Source organism: Maniola jurtina, chromosome 11 (genome assembly GCF_905333055.1).
Source record: "Maniola jurtina chromosome 11, ilManJurt1.1, whole genome shotgun sequence".
NCBI classification, from domain to species: domain Eukaryota; kingdom Metazoa; phylum Arthropoda; class Insecta; order Lepidoptera; family Nymphalidae; genus Maniola; species Maniola jurtina.
This window is the reverse complement of record NC_060039.1, coordinates 14,819,603-14,839,222: the sequence shown is the minus strand read 5'-3', so window position 1 is coordinate 14,839,222 and position 19,620 is coordinate 14,819,603. Positions and strand designations below refer to the sequence as shown.

General features: G+C 35.8%; 1 protein-coding gene and 1 non-coding gene across 3 annotated transcripts in view; one reads left to right on the top strand and one right to left on the bottom strand.

Moving 5' to 3' along the window:
• The window catches only part of LOC123869857 (protein FEV-like), a 38,742-nt gene extending 19,977 nt beyond the window's left edge, over positions 1-18,765 (bottom strand). For both annotated transcript variants that reach the window (XM_045912932.1, XM_045912933.1), the window contains exons 1-3: positions 18,551-18,765; positions 14,713-14,855; positions 14,317-14,449 (exon numbers count right to left, since the gene is read on the bottom strand). In XM_045912932.1, the coding sequence (XP_045768888.1) occupies positions 14,317-14,449; positions 14,713-14,855; positions 18,551-18,620 (346 nt within the window). In that variant the 5' untranslated portion in view covers positions 18,621-18,765. The remainder of the gene's footprint in view (positions 1-14,316; positions 14,450-14,712; positions 14,856-18,550) is intronic.
• A 773-nt stretch (positions 18,766-19,538) lies between these two features.
• On the top strand, positions 19,539-19,620 carry Trnas-uga. The gene has a single exon. It is a non-coding gene; the product is annotated as a tRNA-Ser (tRNA).

Genomic DNA, 19,620 nt, shown 5'->3' with positions numbered 1-19,620 from the left:
GAATGTAAATAAATTTAACCCGCTTCGTGGTACATCTTATATTGATTTACCTCAAGATATTAGAGCAAAAAAAGCGGTGATAAATGTTAAAAATGCTGATTATATGTGTTTCAAATGGGCATTACTTTCTGCTTTATATCCTCCTGCTAATAACAAAACCGATAGAGTCTCGTCATACAGCATGCATTCAGATAAACTTAAATTTGATGGTATATCATTTCCAGTCAAATTAACGGATATACCTAAAGTTGAAAAGCAAAACAATATAAGTGTGAATGTTTTTGGCTTAGAATATAATAAAGAAAAGAAAAATCATAGTATTGTAGGTCCCCTCTATTTTACAAAATCTCGAAATAGTACTCATGTTAATTTATTATTAATCTCAAATCAAACAAACTCGCATTATTGCTACATTAAAAACATGTCACGACTAGTTAGCAAGCAAATTTCAAACCAAGAACATGCCATTTATTTATGTGATGGGTGTCTTTTACATTTTCCTACACAGGAGAGATTAGAAACCCACCAACAAAATGATTGCGTTCATATCATTACAGAATTACCAAACAGTGAACTATCTAAAAAAAATTGGTTTGGACAACCATCATCAAACAATAAAATAAAGTTTGATAAGTTTAATAAAAAGTTAAGAATACCATTTGTAATATATGCTGATTTCGAAGCGTTTTTAAAACCAATAAATTCATGCTCAAACGATCCCTCTAAACCTTTTACTGAGAATATTCAGAAACACGAAGTGTATAGTTTCGGATATTATATTAAATGTTCATACGATGATAGCCTTTCAAAATATGAAACATACAGCGGTCCAGATTGCACTAAAGTATTCATGGAACGGCTCTATGAGGACATAAAACTAATATGCAGAAAAAATAGTTTTCAAAAACGCCCAAACCCACTAACAAAAGATGATGAAATAACTATTGCAAATTCTCATATCTGTCACATATGCGAATCAAGACTGAATGGAGAATCCATTCTGGACTTTGACTGGCATACTGGAAATCTAAGAGGTGTAGCACATGAATCATGTGTGGAAAAATATCGCGCTCCCCGTCATATTCCTGTAATTTTACATAATCTTAGTAATTATGACGCACATTTCATTGTTCATTCATTAAATTTTACGGAAGGTGAAATCGAAGTAATACCTCAAAATAAAGAAAGATATATTTCGTTTTCAAAAATATTAAATGTTAATAACCAACAGATAAGTTTGAGATTCATAGATTCTTTCAAATTTTTGCCGTGCAGTCTTGATCAATTAGCAAAAAATCTCAATGACGATCAATTTAGTTCGTTAAAAAGAAACTTTCCTCATAATGATGACTTTAGTCGTTTAAGAAGAAAAGGTATTTATCCGTATGAATACATGACTTCCATTGAATGTTTAAAATCATCATCACTCCCATCTCAACCTCAATTTTACAATTCGCTGTCTAATTCCCATGTTTCCGATGATGACTATAATCATGCAAAAGATATTTGGAGTCATTTTTCTTGTCAAAACATGTTAGATTATTCGAATCTGTATTTGCAAACGGATGTTTTGTTATTAACGGATATATATGAAAATTTTCGTGATATTTGCATCAAAACATACGGATTAGATCCAGCTCATTATTACACAGCTCCAGGTTTAAGTTGGGATGCCATGCTTAAATATACTCAAATTGAGCTAGAGTTATTGACCGACTATGATAAAATAGCTTTTATTAAAACTGGGATCAGAGGAGGCATATCTCAATGTAGCAATCGTTATGCAAAAGCAAATAATCAGTTTATGGAAGATTATGATAAGGAAAAACCCAAATCGTATCTAACATATTTAGACGCTAATAATCTTTATGGTTGGGCCATGTCCCAGTATCTTCCAACAGGTGGGTTTGAATGGGTAAACACTGAAACAAACTTTAAAGTATCAGACACATCGGATATTGGCTTTATTCTTGAAGTCGATTTGGAGTATCCTAATGAACTTCATGATTTGCATTCCGACTTACCTTTATGCCCTGAAAATCTTCGTATCGGGAATTCTAAAGATATCAAGTTAGTACCCAATCTTAATAATAAAACGAAATATAAAATTCATTATAGAAATCTAAAACAATGTCTTAGTATGGGTATAAAGTTAACTAAAATTCATAGAATATTAAAATTTAACCAAAGTCCTTGGTTACAAACATATATAGATTTAAATACGAATATGCGAACTTTGGCTACTTCAGATTTTGAGAAAGATTTTTACAAATTAATGAACAATTCCGTTTTCGGCAAGACTATGGAAAATATCGAAAAGAGAGTCAATGTTAAAATGTTAACGCATTGGGAAAATCGTGGTAAAGTCTTAGGGGCACAAGACTTAATTGCTAAACCTGAATTCCATAGCTTAGCCGTTTTCAACGATAACTTGGTAGCAATACAGTTGCGCAGAACCAAATTAACTTATAACAAACCAATTTATTTGGGTTTTTGTATTTTAGACATTTCTAAAACTTTAATGTATGAATTCCATTATAATTATATGATAAAAAAAATTAACAAGAATATTAAGTTATTGTATACAGATACAGATAGTTTAATTTATCAAATTTTTACAGACAATTTTTATGAAGATATAAAATGTGATCTAATTAATTATTTCGATACATCCGATTATCCACAAGATAATATTTACGGCTATCCAAAAATAAATAAAAAAAAGTTAGGATTCTTTAAAGATGAAAATAATGGGAAAATTTTAAGAGAATTCGTAGGATTAAGATCAAAAATGTATGCACTGGATGTGGACCATAAAACTTTTGCAAAAGCAAAAGGAGTAAATAAAAGTGTCACAAAAAATATGACCATGGAAAATTACAGATCGTGTCTACTTGATAAAAAAATTCAGTATTGTAATATGCTAAGATTTCGATCCATCAAACATGCGATTTTCACACAAAACATTAATAAAACTTGTCTGTCGTATAATGACACCAAGCGGTATATTTTACAAAATGATAATGACACATTAGCTTGGGGTCATTATAAAATTAGTAATAATGAGGTATTTTAAGAAATGTAGTGTAAGGAATTTTTAATGTAATTTGATGTGTCTTTAATTTATTTATTTTTTACTTGTAAATATTTTAAGGAATTTTTATTGTAATTTGATGTGTCTTTTATTTTATTTTTTTACTTGTAAATACTATATAGTTTTAAGAAATTGATTTTAACTTTCGTCTTTATATGTATTTTATTACAACTTTCCTCTAGTTCATTTTTGTAAATAGATTTTAAAAAAAAAAAATGTTTAATGTGATTTATTTCTTTTTGATTTTTATTTTGTTTCATAGAACTTTTATTCCATTGTATATAATGTATATTAAGTAAAATAAAATGCTATACTGTCACTGAAATGTCTCAGTCTTTTTTTAAACCTTTCAAGTAACACACGTTACAATGTTGTGTTTTATTCATCCATTTACTGCAATCGTAGCTGGTCCAAGTGGTTGTGGAAAATCAAATTTTGTTACAAATTTCATAAAATATGTGAAAGAAATTTGCAGTAGAGACTTTGCTGAAATTACTTGGTGTTATGATGAAATGCAACCACTATATAATTTATCAAATGTTAACTATCATCAAGGAATTCCTGATCTTACAATGTTTGATGGCAAAGATGCTCACCTTGTTATAATTGATGATCTTATGAGAGAATCTGATGGTCGTATTGTAGATATTTTCACTAAAGGTAGTCATCACAGAAACTTAAGTGTTTTTTATATTACTCAAAATTTATTTCATCAGGGAAAAGGACAAAGAGATATATCTTTGAATTCAAGTTACATTATTTATTTTAAAAATCCTCGTGATAAAACACAAATACGATACCTATCAAGACAAGTGTCACCAGAAAATTCAAAATTCATTGAGGATGCCTATAAGGATGCGACAAAAGAAGCACATGGATATTTGATGATTGATCTGAAACAAGATACAAATGACATGTGTCGAATTAAGTCAAAAATATTTCCCTCTGATGAATGTTGCGTCGTATATATCCCACCAAAAGATTATAAATATTTAAAGAATCATCAAATTCCTATCATTTACAAATAATGCATCGAAGCCTAAAGACACATAAAGAGCTGCTACAAGCGTTGCATACACTTAAACCTAAATATCAAAAAGCATTATTAAAATCCTGTGAAGAAGAAGAGATAAATTGCATTTGTGAGTGCATTCACAACGTATTACAAGGTAAAGTTCCACTAGAAGATAGACGAAAGAAAAAGTTAAAAAAATTTAAAAGTATACTTCGCACTTTGGTTCGCAAGGGAAAAAATAAACTAAGAAAAAAGATATTGATTCAAAAAGGAGGAGCATTTTTACCTTTAATTTTGGGTTCTATTTTGAGTGGATTAGTATCATCTATAGTTTAAAATGGAAAATGCTAAAAAAATGTTGCTTGTTGAGCCTAGTTTTATAGAAAAACTAAAGCAGCATACCAATACTGAAAATCCTATGTCCCGATTAGATGCAGAAATGCAAAAGATTTTAAATAGTAATATCGAAGATCGGAAAAAATGTATTTTATATCTACAAATTCTACAAAGATACCTACATTTTACCGAAGGAGAACGACAACCTATCGAGTTGCCAATCATTACTGACAATATAAATGAAACTAAGAGTTATAAAAATAACAACATGGAAAATAAAGACTTAGTATCGTTCGAGTCACCAACAGCTGAAGTGAAGGAAAATAAAAATTCGAATGAACATAGTCAACCACGTTACTCAACAACTCAAATACTAAGTCTTATACCAAAATCATATTTGAAAAAAGGTGAGCTGTTATTAAACTTGATTTCTTTGAGTAAAAATACAATTTATTGGGATGGTGATGATGGTACAGTGATAATTAATAATGAAAAAGTCCCTGGAAGTAATATTGTTGATCTAATTAATGATTCGTTGAGACCACTAAAAAAAAGTGATCCAATAGGTTGGGAAAAGTTTGCCAAGGCATTACATGCAATCAAAGTACCATTGACTTACATCGGAAATTCTAAGAGGTCGGATTTTATTCATCAACTTCAGATGAAATCACTCGAAGGGAACTCTACATCTGATGAAAGAACTTTAAATACTCCACAAGGTAGTGGTGATAAATATATTAAAAAAATTAGGAAGAAAATTGATTGGGAAAAATGGACCCCTTATTAGAAATTAATAATATATATTATAATCCAAAACACCCAGCTGGGTTTAGTAGCATTGATAAATTATCAAAGACCATGAAAGGTAAAATGAGTAAAACGGATGTAAAGAAATGGTTACAATCACAAGAAACCTATACTCTTCATAAACCTGTTCACAGAAAGTTTTCTCGAAACAAATACATATTATCAAATCTCAATGAATTATGGCAGGCTGATCTTAGTGATATGAGAACTTATTCGAAATATAATGATGGTTTTAACTATATATTGTGTGTTATTGATGTCTTTAGTAAATATGCTTATGCTAGGTCGATGAAAAAGAAAAACTCTGAAACAATAATCGAATGTTTTGAAAGTATATTTAATGAATCTAATGCGACTCCTACACACATACAATCGGATAAAGGAACTGAGTTTGTTTCTAAAGATGTTAAAAAGTATTTTAAAAGCAAAAATATAAATTATTACACTACAAATAATCCTGATATAAAAGCAAGTATTGTAGAAAGGTTTCAAAGAACTCTGAAATCTAAAATGTGGCGCTATTTTACATACAAAAATACATATAAATACATAGATATTTTACAAGACTTGGTATATTCATATAACCATAGTTTTCATTCTAGTATTAAGATGTGTCCTTGTGATGTTAGTTCTAACAATATAATGACTGTTTGGAGAAATTTATATGATAGAAAAGCAACTAACAAACCATCATCACAAAATTCACTACCTACATTTCATGTTGGTGATAATGTTAGAATTTCAAAATATAAACACATTTTTCAAAAAGGTTATGAATCTAACTGGAGTGATGAAATATTTGTTATATCTTCAATAATAGATAGATCCCCACATGTAGTTTACACATTGAAAGATTTACAAAACGAACCTATAGTTGGAACTTTTTATGAAAAAGAATTACAAAAAGTATTTTATGACCCCTCCTCAAATTATAAAATAGATAAAATCATTAGTTCTCGATACTCCGGCAACAGAAAAGAAGTGTTAGTGAAGTGGAAAGGTTATCCTGATAAATTTAACAGTTGGGTTTTAGAGTCTAATTTAAATCAAATATGATAAAGGAAAACTTTTATTTGACTTTACTTAGTAATAGTTCAATGGAATACTTCCCGGAAAACAAAACAACTATGTTTTCAACGAAGTTACCAAAATCCCTTATATTAGAAGGTGAATGGTTTGTTGGAGTTGTAGAAATTCAATATCCTTGTACGGTATTTACTGTTCAAGAACATGAAAATGTTATTAACACATCTAAATGGGTTTTGATGCCTGATGATGACACACATTCATTAGTGCACTATAAAGGACGGATTCCGGCCATGAACTATGACAGCATTCAACATGTTATAGAAACTTTAAATAGATATACTTTTGAAGAAATAGTATTTCATTATGATGAAATAACCAAACACGTATCAGTATCAATTTTGGATAACTCAATTGACACACTTAAGTTGTCAACCAAATTATGTTTACAACTTGGATTTGAACCAAACAAAAATCTTGCAGTAAATAAAATTGGGAGCTATCCTTCTAATTTAAAATTAGGGTTGCCATCTCAATTGTTTGTTTATTGTGATATAATAGAACCGCAAATTGTGGGGGATGTAATGGCTCCTCTTCTCAGAATTGTACCCTTAGATACGGCAACATATGTATATGGAGCAAATAAAATGCATATTTTCTCACCACCTCACTATTTACCTGTTATGCGGCGGGAGTTTGATACTATTGAAATAGATATAAGGTCAAGCACAGGCAATAAAATCCCATTCCAGTTTGGAACTGTGTGTATTAAACTTCACTTTAGAAAATTATAATGGATCCTTATCAAAAGATAACTTGTCCTTACGAGCAATATTATTCACATCAGGCTGGGTCAGGTATTGGAGTAATTTATAAAGGTGTACCATATCAACGTGGTCATGGTATTGGGAGTTTTCTTGGAGGATTGTTTAGGTCTATTTTACCACTACTCTCTAGTGGTGCTCGAGCTGTAGGAAAAGAAGCATTAAATGCAGGTGTTGGTCTTCTATCGGATATGGTTAGCGCACGACCTTTGGAAGATTCTATCAAAACTCGTCTTAAGGAAGCTAGTTCAAACTTAAAAAGGAAAGTTCATGACAAGATAGACAGAATTAATATGTCTGGCTCAGGATATATAACTAAAAGAAAACGACAATCTTCATTCATTCAACCGCTGACAGCTAAAGTGAAAGCTATTAAAAAATCAAGGCTCAGTCAAAATAAAATAAAAGATATATTTTCTAATTAATTATGTCTTTTTTACATAATCATTCATGTGAGTGTATTAAATCAGAGTTAGATTTGTTTGCTTTGCCATCAACGCAAACAAGTATAGAAAATGGATTATGGATTCATTACAAACCCATTTCATCCCTTGCTGATGATGGACCGATAGAATTTCAAATACCTGGAACGAGCGAAGACTACATAGATTTGTCTCATACGTTGATCCATTTAAAAGCTAAGATAGTGAATCAAGACTTATCAAAACTTAGTTCATCTGCAGTTGTAGCTCCAATTAACAATTGGTTACATTCAGTCTTCAGTCAGCTGGATGTATACTTGAATCAAAAACTCATTTCACCTCCAAACAATACATACGCTTACCGTGCTTACATTGAGACATTATTAAACTATGCGCCAGCAGCAAAAGAATCTCACCTGACTTGCGGTCTTTGGTATGAAGATACTGCGGGGAATATGGATTCAGTAGATGAAAAAAATACAGGTTTTACTAAAAGACAGAGTCTTGCAGCCGAAAGTAAAGAAATAGAAATGATTGGACACTTACATGGTGATATATTCAACCAGGAAAAATTTTTGATTAATGGTGTTGAGATGTGTGTTAAATTAATTCGCTCAAGGGAAACTTTCAGTCTTATGGCTTCTTCAAATGATTTAAAACTTAAAGTGTGTATCACGGATGCAACCCTTATAGTTCGACGCGCGCGGATCAATCCGACTGTATTACTTGCACATCAAAAAGTTTTAGCATCTACTACTGCAAAATATCCAATAACTCGAGCGGAAGTTAAAGTTTTAACAATTCCTTCAGGGGTTCAGGGTAAAACACTCGATAATATTTTTCTTGGTCAAGTTCCTAAAAGATGTATTGTCGGATTTGTTAACAACGCAGCATTTAATGGAACTCTTACGAAAAATCCATTCAACTTTGAAAATTATCATATGAATACATTTAGTTTATATATTGATGGCCAACAAATACCTTCAAAAGCTTTGCAACCATCATTCGATGATAATACTTTCAGTTCAGCCTATCATACGTTATTCTCAGGCACGGGAATCCATTTTTTAAATGAAGGGAACGGAATATCTAGGGAACAATATGCAAAAGGCTATTGTCTCTTAGCATTCGATTTAACTCCTGATTTATCAGCTCACTCTAGTCATTGGAATCTTATAAAGCACGGTAGTGTGAGGCTAGAAGTTCGCTTTGATTCAGCTATTCCTGAAACGATAAACTGCATCGTATATGCAGAGTTTGACAATGTTATTGAAATTGATAAAAATCGTAATGTAAGCGTGGACTATAGCAGCTAAGAAACCTAATTTCTGTAAATAGATTAAGTTATAATTTGTACCTACATTATTATTAAGGTTTGTAATAAAACACTGATACAAGAAATATTTTTTGTTTTTATTTAAGTTATGGACCATTATTTTTAATAAGACTATGCTGTGATAGCCTAGTGGTTAAGACGTCCACCTTCTAATCGGAGGTCGGGGTTCAATTCCAGGCACGCACCTCTAACTTTTCGAAGTCTTGTGCGTTTCAAGTACTTAATTAAATAACACTGTTTTAATGGTGAAGGAAAACATCATGAGGGAACCTGCATGCTTGAGAGTTCTCCATAGTGTTCTTAAAGGTGTGCGAAGTCTGCCAATCCACACTCAGCCAGCGTGGTAGACTATGGCCAAAAAACCCTTCTCACGAGGAGACCCGTGCTCTGTAGTGAGCCGGCGATGGGTTGATCATGATGATGATGATGATTTATAATATATCTGAAATAACATGGTCTTACGTCCCATTCATGTATGATCCTCGGCAGCGATAAGATCAGTAGTATTGAAGTAATATGAATACAATAGGGATAAAGACATATTTAAGAAGAATCCACCCAAGTCTGCAAGACAATGTGTATGCCGCAAACCGGTTACCGATTTATGTTGAAACACCCGCCTATTTAATAAGCAATCTAGACCCCGATTATAAACCAGGATCGCATTGGATAGCCATATATATAGATACAAATGGTGTTGGACAATATTTTGATTCATTTGGACGAGCACCACCAAAATATCATAAGCAGTTCTTGGAAAGAAACACAAGAATATGGCAATTCAATACAAGGCGGATACAGAATGATTACACATCAGTTTGTGGAGAATATTGTATAATGTATTTGTATTTCATGTTTACGGGTTACTATACAAGTTCAGATTTTTTAGATTTATTCAATGGAAATACAGTAGAGAATGATATATTTTTATGTGAGTTATTTAAATCAATATTTGAAGGCTAATAAAGAGTAGTTATGATTCATGCGTTTCCTTTAAAACCCATAGAATGAAGCAACGAGCCAGCGAACAATAGAGCGTCATTAGTAGGTGATTAAGCAATTAGATAACGAACTAGGGATTAGTTTTTCGAAAAGCTAACTTTGCAACCGTTAGAGATACGACGTCGGGAGTGAGCGCAATCGATTCAGCGTACCCCAAAACCTTTTTTTTTTTTTTTTTTTTTTTTTTTTTAGGTTTCGATCTTGACCGAGGCACGGAGGGGGCTGAGGCAGCGATGCATGGGAGGGGGCCAGGGCCTGGGGCAGAACCGGCGAATCCCCTACTACTATCATTGATTCATTCAAGAGCAATGCTCCCAGCATCTTGAGTACGATGCCTCGCTGTGGTGGTCTCAGTGAGGGTTTACATGCAATTTAGTTTACTATCTAATTTTAAGTTTTAATTAAGATAAGTTTATTTTATAGCTTAATGTCTGTCAATTAATGTTAAGGCTATCCTGAAATATTTTTTAGCTTTTGTTTTGATAAGTAATCGAGTTCACATAAAGATTTTTGTGTTTCTATTATACCTACTTACCTAACTACTCATCTCAAGATTCAACAGGAATGCTACCAGTCGGGTTGTACGCAGATTGTAAAGCGTTCGACCTGCGGCTAAGGAATGTGCCTACTTTGTGTTTTTTACTTTTGTCGTGCAGGACTTTCCTCGTTCAGACCCATTCTACTTTATACAAACATAGGAGCAGGATAATTGGTAGCAAAAGCCTATAATAAGTACCTACTTAAAGATCTTATAGTTTTACTTACTACCTATAATAATTATACGACACCCATCTCGTCCCTTCGTTTACCACGACTCATGCAATTGAGTCGGAAATACCAAACTAACCGTGGTGTACTACTATGTACCATTATCTACAATAATATTTTTATATAAACGACAAAGTTTTTCTGTGAAAACCCCATAAAGTGTTTAATCTGGAACTAGTTTTATTTAAATTTTTAGGGTTCCGTACCTCAAAAGGAAAAACGGAACCCTTATAGAATCACTTTGTTGTCTGTCTGTCCTTCGTGTCTGTCAAGAAAACCTATAGGGTACTTCCAGTTGACCTAGGATCATGAAATTTGGTAGGTATGGAGGTCATATAGCACAAATAAAGGAATAAATCTGAAACCCGTGAATTTCTGGTTATATCATTAAAAAAATGTGTTTTAATTTTCAAAGTAAGATAACTATACCGAGTGGGGTATCAAATGAGAGGGCTTTCTACTCGTACATTCTAAAACAGATTTTTATTTATTTTTAGGCATAATAGTTTTTGATTTATCGTAAGTATAAAATATCGGAAAAAAATACCCGAGTACGGAACCCTCGGTGCGCGAGTTTGACTCGCACTTGGCCGGTTTTTTCTTGTAGCTTTCAAGTTTCAGCTAATTAATATACATTCGTAGGATTTGAGAGAAAAATCCACGCTTTTATTATCTGTTTTAGGTTGAACAATTTTGAACCCGTTATGGCATTGCATAGTGGTCGATTTAGGGAAACGTACGATATCTTGCATTAGGTCGAGCAAAGATGGACATTAGCATCGTTATCAGGGGGTCACTCCATTGGGACCTGCCACAGATAAATTATGATGTTATCAAACGTTCATGATTACAATTGAATAAAAGATTTGGACCTGTTGTTTGTTTATCTGTACCTACTCGTACTTACTGATGAATCCAACGATATCATCCACGTATGCTGGGATAAAAATAGAGCCCCATAATCACTACTAATCCATTAAGTACTTATAATAAACTAGCTGTGCCCGCGACTTCGTTCGCGTGGAATAGTGACTTTTCGGGCAGCGTGATTCTTTAAATTGACATAACTTTTTTATTTATGAACCGATTGGCATGAAATACACACTAAATGTTGAGTGAAGCTTACTACAATATATTAGTGAAAACCGTATCTAAATCGAATAAGCCGTTTCTGATATTAGCGTGCACAAACACACAGACAAACAGACAAACAGACAAAAAAAAATTAATTACAATTTCGGGTTCGGCATCGATATAATAACAACCCCTGCTACTTTTTTTTTATATATTTCCATTGTACAGACACCACTTTTCTACAATTTTATTATATGTAAGTATAGATTAATGCGTTCAAGTGTTTGTTTTTGGTAAATGCAGGGTTAGTTAGTATGTCCTCAAGCATGTCGCAACGCATGGGTATAGCAAATAGTAAGACGAAAGTGACAAGCTACTTTTTATCTCAAAAAACAGTTTTCAAGGGATTTTTAATAATATAAATTCACGCGAACGAGGTGGCGCGCATCAGCTAGTAATTAAATGCCTTTTCTTACTATAGGCCTTAGGGGCGTCTGTCAAAATCAGTTCAGCTAAATTGATCAGTGATCTCTTAGGGTTACTTTTTAGATAGATGCCATACAGACTCATTAATAAAATCAGATTGAGTTGATACTCCTGTGTCACGTACACTATACGTTTGTGCGTTGAAAGATGAGCCTAGATAAATAGGAAGATCATGATCAAGCTATCGCCGGCCTACTACCACGGTAATATATAGATAATATTACCGTGCTACTACTAAGTAGGTACAGGCTCTCAGAATGAGAAGAGTTTCAGCCATAGTCTGCCACGTTGGCCACATGTAGATTGGCAGCGCGATTCTATTACCTACTTAGTTAAAATAGAATCATTTCATCATTAAAAGATAAAAATGTAGCGCCTTCGTTAAATCCATACTAATATTATAAATGCGAAAGTGTGTCTGTCTGTCTGTCTGCTACCTTTTCACGGCCCAACAGTTTAACCGATTCTGACGTTTGGTACAGGGTTAGCTTATATCCCGGGGACGGACATAGGCTACTTTTTATCCCGGAAAATCAAAGAGTTCCCACGGGATTCCCAAAAACCCATCCGCTTAACCAATTTGTATGGGTACCGAGGTAGCTTGCGTCGCGTCGCGTCCCTGTAATTGGCATAGGCAACTTTTAGCCCCGGAAAATCAAATCAAATCAATCAAAAGTTCGAAATAAAATGATTTTCTTACAACGCCATCTATCGGCCGCGCGTAGCAGCATGTAATTGGCGCCAAAACTCATGAATGGGGACTATGAGTCATGCGGCCGCGTGCCCTCGCGGCGTTCCATTCACAACGCGCCGGTGGATCTCGCGCTGACTCAGTACATTTCTTCGAAACATACGCGCCGTAAGCTCATGTGGCTCTATAATGACTGTAGACTATAGAGTAATGAGTATTATCATCTACTCTTTTTAGTCCTACCATAGCTGATAGCTAGGAAGCTGGGTTATATTTTTTCAATCGATCCTATTTACAGCACCTCTGTGCCTTCATGTGCCTACCTACAGTCTACGACGCTACGACTTTAATAACATGCATCATCATGATTAACCACATACTATTTAATCAATCATCGCTGGCTCACTACTAAGCACGGGTCTCCTCCCAGGATGAGAAAAGATTAACCATAGTTCAACATGCTGGCCAAGTGTGGATTGGCAGACTTCACGCACCGCCGCGCCTCGTTGTCCTTCGCCGTTATAAAGCAAGTAATAACATTATTAATTGTTTATTATGCACATTACGCACATTACGTCGAAAAGTTAAGAGTGATCAACTCCGACCCCCCGAATATAGGAGGCCGACGTCTTGACTACTAGGCTATCATCGCTCTAAAGTTGGGTAATAGGACTTAGGAGGGAAATACCCTATAATAAACGTATCACGTTACTACCTATCTATCTTTGATCGTTTATGAGGCGCGGCAGTATTGGCAAAATATTGCACCTAATCTCATTTCATTGATTGTAAATCAGTGTTTTGCATTCACCAAGGTAGTTTAACTACGAAAGGGAAAGACCCCTGCAAGAAATATAGAAGTTTTATCTAAAATCAATCTAGATATGCCAATTTTACCAACTAATCTTACTAGATTATCTGGTAGGTAAGAGAAAAAACCGGTCAAGTGCGAGTCGGGCCTCGCTCTTTTACGGTTCCGTATCCGGCGATGCGGACGTAGCCCGAGACGTCGCGTCGGACGGATCAGGTGAAGGGTGATTTTGACAATTACTACTGTGCTTGTTACGCGGCGGAGAACAGACTACGTTAGAAAAATATTATCAAAAAAATATTATCAAGAGGGTGGAGGAGCTATGATCCTCATATTAACAGAAGCCTATTTATCCTGCATATTCGTAGGAGACCTTAGAAGCTACAGTGAGTCAAACACTGTTCTTTGCTCACATACATTTTTAGCACATAACAATTACTTATTATATAATATTAACCACAATATAATTAAGCACTCCACTTCGCTTACAATTTCTCAATGTCCTGCATAGCAAGTCCACTCTCTCTCATGCTGTGTCTTTCTAATGTTTCTGTCCATAAAAGTCAGTGTTCGCCGCTCGTCTCCCAGTGGCGCCAACACTCAGTAAGGGGGACGGGTACTCACGCGTTTCCGTAGGGGAGGAGGGCCGCGTGTGCTCGATCAGCGGCGGCGGCGGCTTGCGGCCCTTGGCCGCCGCGTGCGCGTGCTGCAGGTACACGTGGAAGATGCGCGCCGCCTGCTCGTGCCCGTCGCACACCTGCCGCACGAATCAAACATCCAATTTTGCTGACATAGTTCGAAGAATAGATAATATAGGTATTAGGTACGTTGAAGTACCAAAGGGCTGGAATGGCGACCTCGAAATTTAAAGTGCAGTGTTAGTAGACCCCACGTAGACCCCCACTATGTGGACAGACGACATCACAAGAGTCGCAGGGATTTGCTGGAGTCAAGTGGCGCAAAACCGCGGCGTGTGGCGTGTGGCGTGTGAACCTGTATCGATTATAGATGATAACATACTTGTAGCCAGTTGGCCTCGGTGAGGTGCACCAGCGCGCGGCCGGCGTCGGGCAGCAGGTGGCGGCGCGGCGCGGGCACGCTGAACGTGCGCGCCACCCAGCGCACGCACCGCAGCACGTCCGCGCGCTCCCATTGCTCTGGATCTGCATATACAACAAAACATCTTACTGTTTCCTTCTTTCCGGGGCGAGGTTGCTATTTTACCACCAATTTTAGCATTAGACTTTCATTAGAAAGATTTTCATCAAAACATGAAGAAAACGTCCTCCTTGCGGCACGAAAAGAATCTTCAAAGATAGCTTACCTACGCATTCAACTAGCGAATATTGACTCGGGACAAACACAATATACTTAATCATGGCGGCATTTAGAGTGTTTTATAAACTTGAATATAAATAAAAGATATATATAAAAGATATAGAAAGATACAAGCAGTAGTTATTGTTGATTATTTCTATTGTTTTTTAACTCTACCAATTTATATTTTCAATACATTGATTGATCTGGGAATTATTTTACCAGTCATCAAGAAAGCGTCCTTTGATAAATTTTGAGTAAATCATGTTTTTGGCAAAATTAACCAAACGAAACCAGTTTGAAATGGAAATAATCTATTTTGAAAGATTTGGCGATAAAGTAGCTAAGTAATGGTCGACTCTATACCATGTGAAAAATGCAGTTTTCAAGACTTGTTTGAACGCTACTAATCTCCAAACATCAGAAACCATGCATCGGCACTAAGCTGGATGGATGGATTCCACTGCCCAGATAATTTCTACCTCACACAAGCAAATGGTGGGCCAACAGCAAGCCTCGGCAGTTCCTCTCGTGCTGCAGGTGGGTTACCACTCTGCACATTTTATTTGCTACTACCTGATACTTACGACTTTATCTACGTGGATTTGTTTTTAAAAATCCCATGGGAACTCTTTGATTTTCCGGGATAGAACATATTTAATGTCTATGTCTTTAACTGTAGCCATGCAAGAAATCACGTCGATCTGTTGCTCAGTTGCCACGTGATTGAAGAACAAACCAACAAAGGAATAACTACACTTTCGCAATTATAATATTGGTAGTAAGGCCTTCCTGGGGGTTAAATTGCCGGCACGCACCTTTGAAATTACGTTTATTACATTTTAGGGATTAAATACCACTAGCTATAACAGTGAAGGAAACGTGTATGCCTGAGAGCTTTCCATATGCTCTCATTAGGTGTGTGAAGTATGCCAATCCGCAACTGGCCAACATGGCGGACTACGCTACACTACCCAGTACCCTTCTCATTCTGAGAGGAGGTCCTGCTCAGTTAGTGGGACCAGTATTGGTTTACAATTAGATGAAATTATAATCTAATTATAATTAAATATTGGTTTAGAATTAGAATTAAATAATTAATTAATTAGTGAGCAAACGAGCAGCAGCCCGTGAACATTTGCGGCATTAGAGGAGTTGCCAATGCGTTGCCGGCAGCGATAAAGTCAATGGTTGCCAGCCTTTCAAAAATTTGGTGATCCGCTCATTGAATAACCCCATGTTGAAATCGAGTTTATTCGAAGAGTGTGTGAAATAATCTTGATTGATTGTAAACCCAGGACCTTGATTTTCTTTAGAAGGAAGTAATCGATCGCCATCTTTGAGTCAGTTGGCAGGATATGACTGTTTCACAGTTATATCTCTGATCGCGCAGTATCGATGCAACCGATTCCAAAGGCGGCTTTCTTTTTTTGATTAATATTATAATATAAGCCCCTCCTCGATACAGATATGTTGTAAATTATTGTTTTTATCACCTGGGACAATAAAGCGGGTTGTTTTTGAGAGTTTTATAAAAGTTTCGGCTTCGTATGCGCATGGAAATGTACCTACCTATTTGACTTTATTTATATAATAGGTGCTTATTGTTATAGCTTTATTGTTTGATAAGCAGCAGCAGCTTAGTGCGGTTATCTGTTTTCAGTGAGCTTACAATTTTGCTTTGCTGGCGGGATGGCAACACGTCGATCAGCGTAGGCAAGTAACGCTGCGGGGAAAGCTTCCACCACCAGAGTGGAAGTTTTCACCATAGGGACTTGAAGAGCGCCTTGAGGAGGTCTTTGCATACTTACTCGGTATAACAAGTGTAAATTAAAAATTTATAACACCCCCAACAAATGAAGGTTACAGTAACTAGAAAAAAGCTGATAACTTTCAAACGGCAGAACCAATTTTCTTGGATGATAGCTAAGAACACTCTCGATCAAGCCACGTTTCAAACAAAAAAAACTGAATTAAAATCGGTTCATTCGTTTAGGCGCTACGATGCCACAGACAGATACACAGATACACACGTCAAACTTATAACACCCCTCTTTTTGGGTCGGGGGTTAAAAAAGACTGATCCTAACTGACTGACTAAACTGCTGGGGTTAGAAACTTGAAATTGACAGTAGATTTCTTTTACGTCTTTCACTTACTAAGATAGTATTTTTGGAAGTTCCACTTTTAAGGGGGTAAGGGGCATGAATGCCCGTCATTTATTTAAGTTAATGAAAATTTTATCAAAGAAAATTGTCATTTTATGCTCTCGCTTGCAAACGAAGAAATATTGCTTGCGTAATTCACGGTTTTTAAAAATTCTATCCCCAAGGGGATGAATTAATAAGGATGACAGATTGTATGAAAGTCCATCATATTTCAAGTTATTCTCTTGAAAATTGAGTGTCTTGGGGTTAAAAATAAAGAAAGACTTGATTTAAGATTTTTGTTTGCAAAACACACCCCCACGAACGAAGTTATATTATGAATAAAAAGCCCCCACGCCTCATTTCAAACTCCACGAAGCCAAAGCAAGCAGCTTTAGGTAGTTGCTACGTAGTTATTATCTTATAATATCTGGTTGCAGACAATCTGTATTTTTCAGTCTTTGTCTTCATCAAATACGTCCTTACCTTCTTTTCTTGTCGGGGGGATGTTTGCGATAGATAAGTAAGTACAAATATTGATTGGAAATCTAATTGAAAATCTGTACAGTTAAATAAGTATATTTATTCTTTTTTAATTCACTCTAGTAATTGAAAAATCTGTTTTGAAATGCATTTTAGAAATTTTCGCATATAATACGTAATATGAACTTACAGTTTCCGACGGAGCAAAACTTGCTCAACATTTCATCACAGTACTTACTTATAATCATCTTTAGCAGATGACTGTAATAACATGAACTGTACTGTACTGTATTGAGGAGAATTACTGTAAGATTGTATCCTCATTCACCATGCCTCGATCTAATAACACTAATAAGAGATTAATCAGAATAAAATAAAATATTGTTTTTTTCATGGTTACCTATAACATCCTGACATTTTTTTATTTTTTACTTTTTAATTAATGATAATATTTCTTTGCCGACGTATTTTTTTTTATTTGACGCGGTTTTTGAACAATTTTTATCTTTTCAGCAAAGATAGATAGAGCTAGTTAGCCTACTTACTCTATCGGCATGGATTTCTGGGCACGTAATTTTTTTCACAGCTAACATTTTAAATTAATTACCTACATTTTACACACTCATTATTTACAACAAAGTACTTGAAGAACTTAAAGAATCCGCTGAGCGGTGTAGCCAGTCGGCAGTCACTAGGTACACAGGGACAGAGACACTAAAGTAGGCCTACTTTAGTTCCTATTGGGGAGTCGACAGCCGTACCTTACTTAGGCAGGTTACTTGATAGCTTGCATAAGTCAGTTTGTTTTCATTTTATCGCGCCAATATTTAGATTTTTAACAGAACCACATATTTATTTAATTATCTAAGTATATTTTATTAATCCAAAGTTTTTTTGTAGTCTGTACTTACCGGCAGGCACAGTTTCCTCGCCTGGGGAATCGGAGCTGGAATCGCTGCATGAAGGGAAGGCGGGCTCCATGCAGGCATGTCGGGGCGCCAGGGTAGCTGCCAGGCTGACTCGCGCACACACACACAACACCACACACACTGCACAACACCGATCGCCGGCTAGGTGACGTGAGGGAGGTGAGCAGGAGGTACAAGACAAGGTATTGCTAGCTAAATGAGCTGGCGGCTATAGGCGGGCGCGCGGGATTTCGCGTGGTTTTATTTGGCCGGCGGTGTCGTCACGGGTGACGTAGCACTCGTCAGCGCGGTGACGACGCGCTTGAGGAAAACGCATTCTGGGAAGCTGCGCCCGCGACCACGCGTCGACCTTCTGATCTGACTCTTATTGTTGGAGACTATTCATGTCAGCTGTTTTGGAATTGTCTTCTACCCAATGACAATGAGCGATGATTCGTAGCCTCGCATTTGAAGGTTTCGATGATCGATTCCAGGCTCACAGCTCTAACTTTTCCGAGTTGAAGGAAACCTGCATGCCTGAAAGTTCTCCATGGTGTGTGAAGTTAGCTAATCCGCACTTTCGCATTTATAATATGTCACACATAGGTATGGACGGTAGTGATAATTTTTAGGGGTCCGTACCCGAAGAAAATAAAAGAGTTGTTTCGAACACAATGATAGAAACTACGCTGGACTGGACTACGTTAAAAGGGTCTGAGTTATTATTTCAGCCTCTTGGAAGATTTCCGACCGGAAGTTCCTGTTGACAGATTTCATGTAGATTTACCTAAATAGGTGTGAGCGGAAGCATTTAACCACCTATAACTAGTTTATTGTAATCAAGATTATGATAACAGACATAAAGTACTATCTGTAACAAGCGCTTTATGTCCCCCCCTCCCCTTCTCAAGATAGCGAAAGTGAAAGACACTTGAATCAACACAAATTAGAGGTGTATTTATGAATGAAATATTCGTCACCCTCACGTATAGCTGAGGTGTCCGAGTGGTTAAGGAGTTGGACTTGAAATCCAATGGGTTCTACCCGCGCAGGTTCGAATCCTGTCCTCAGCG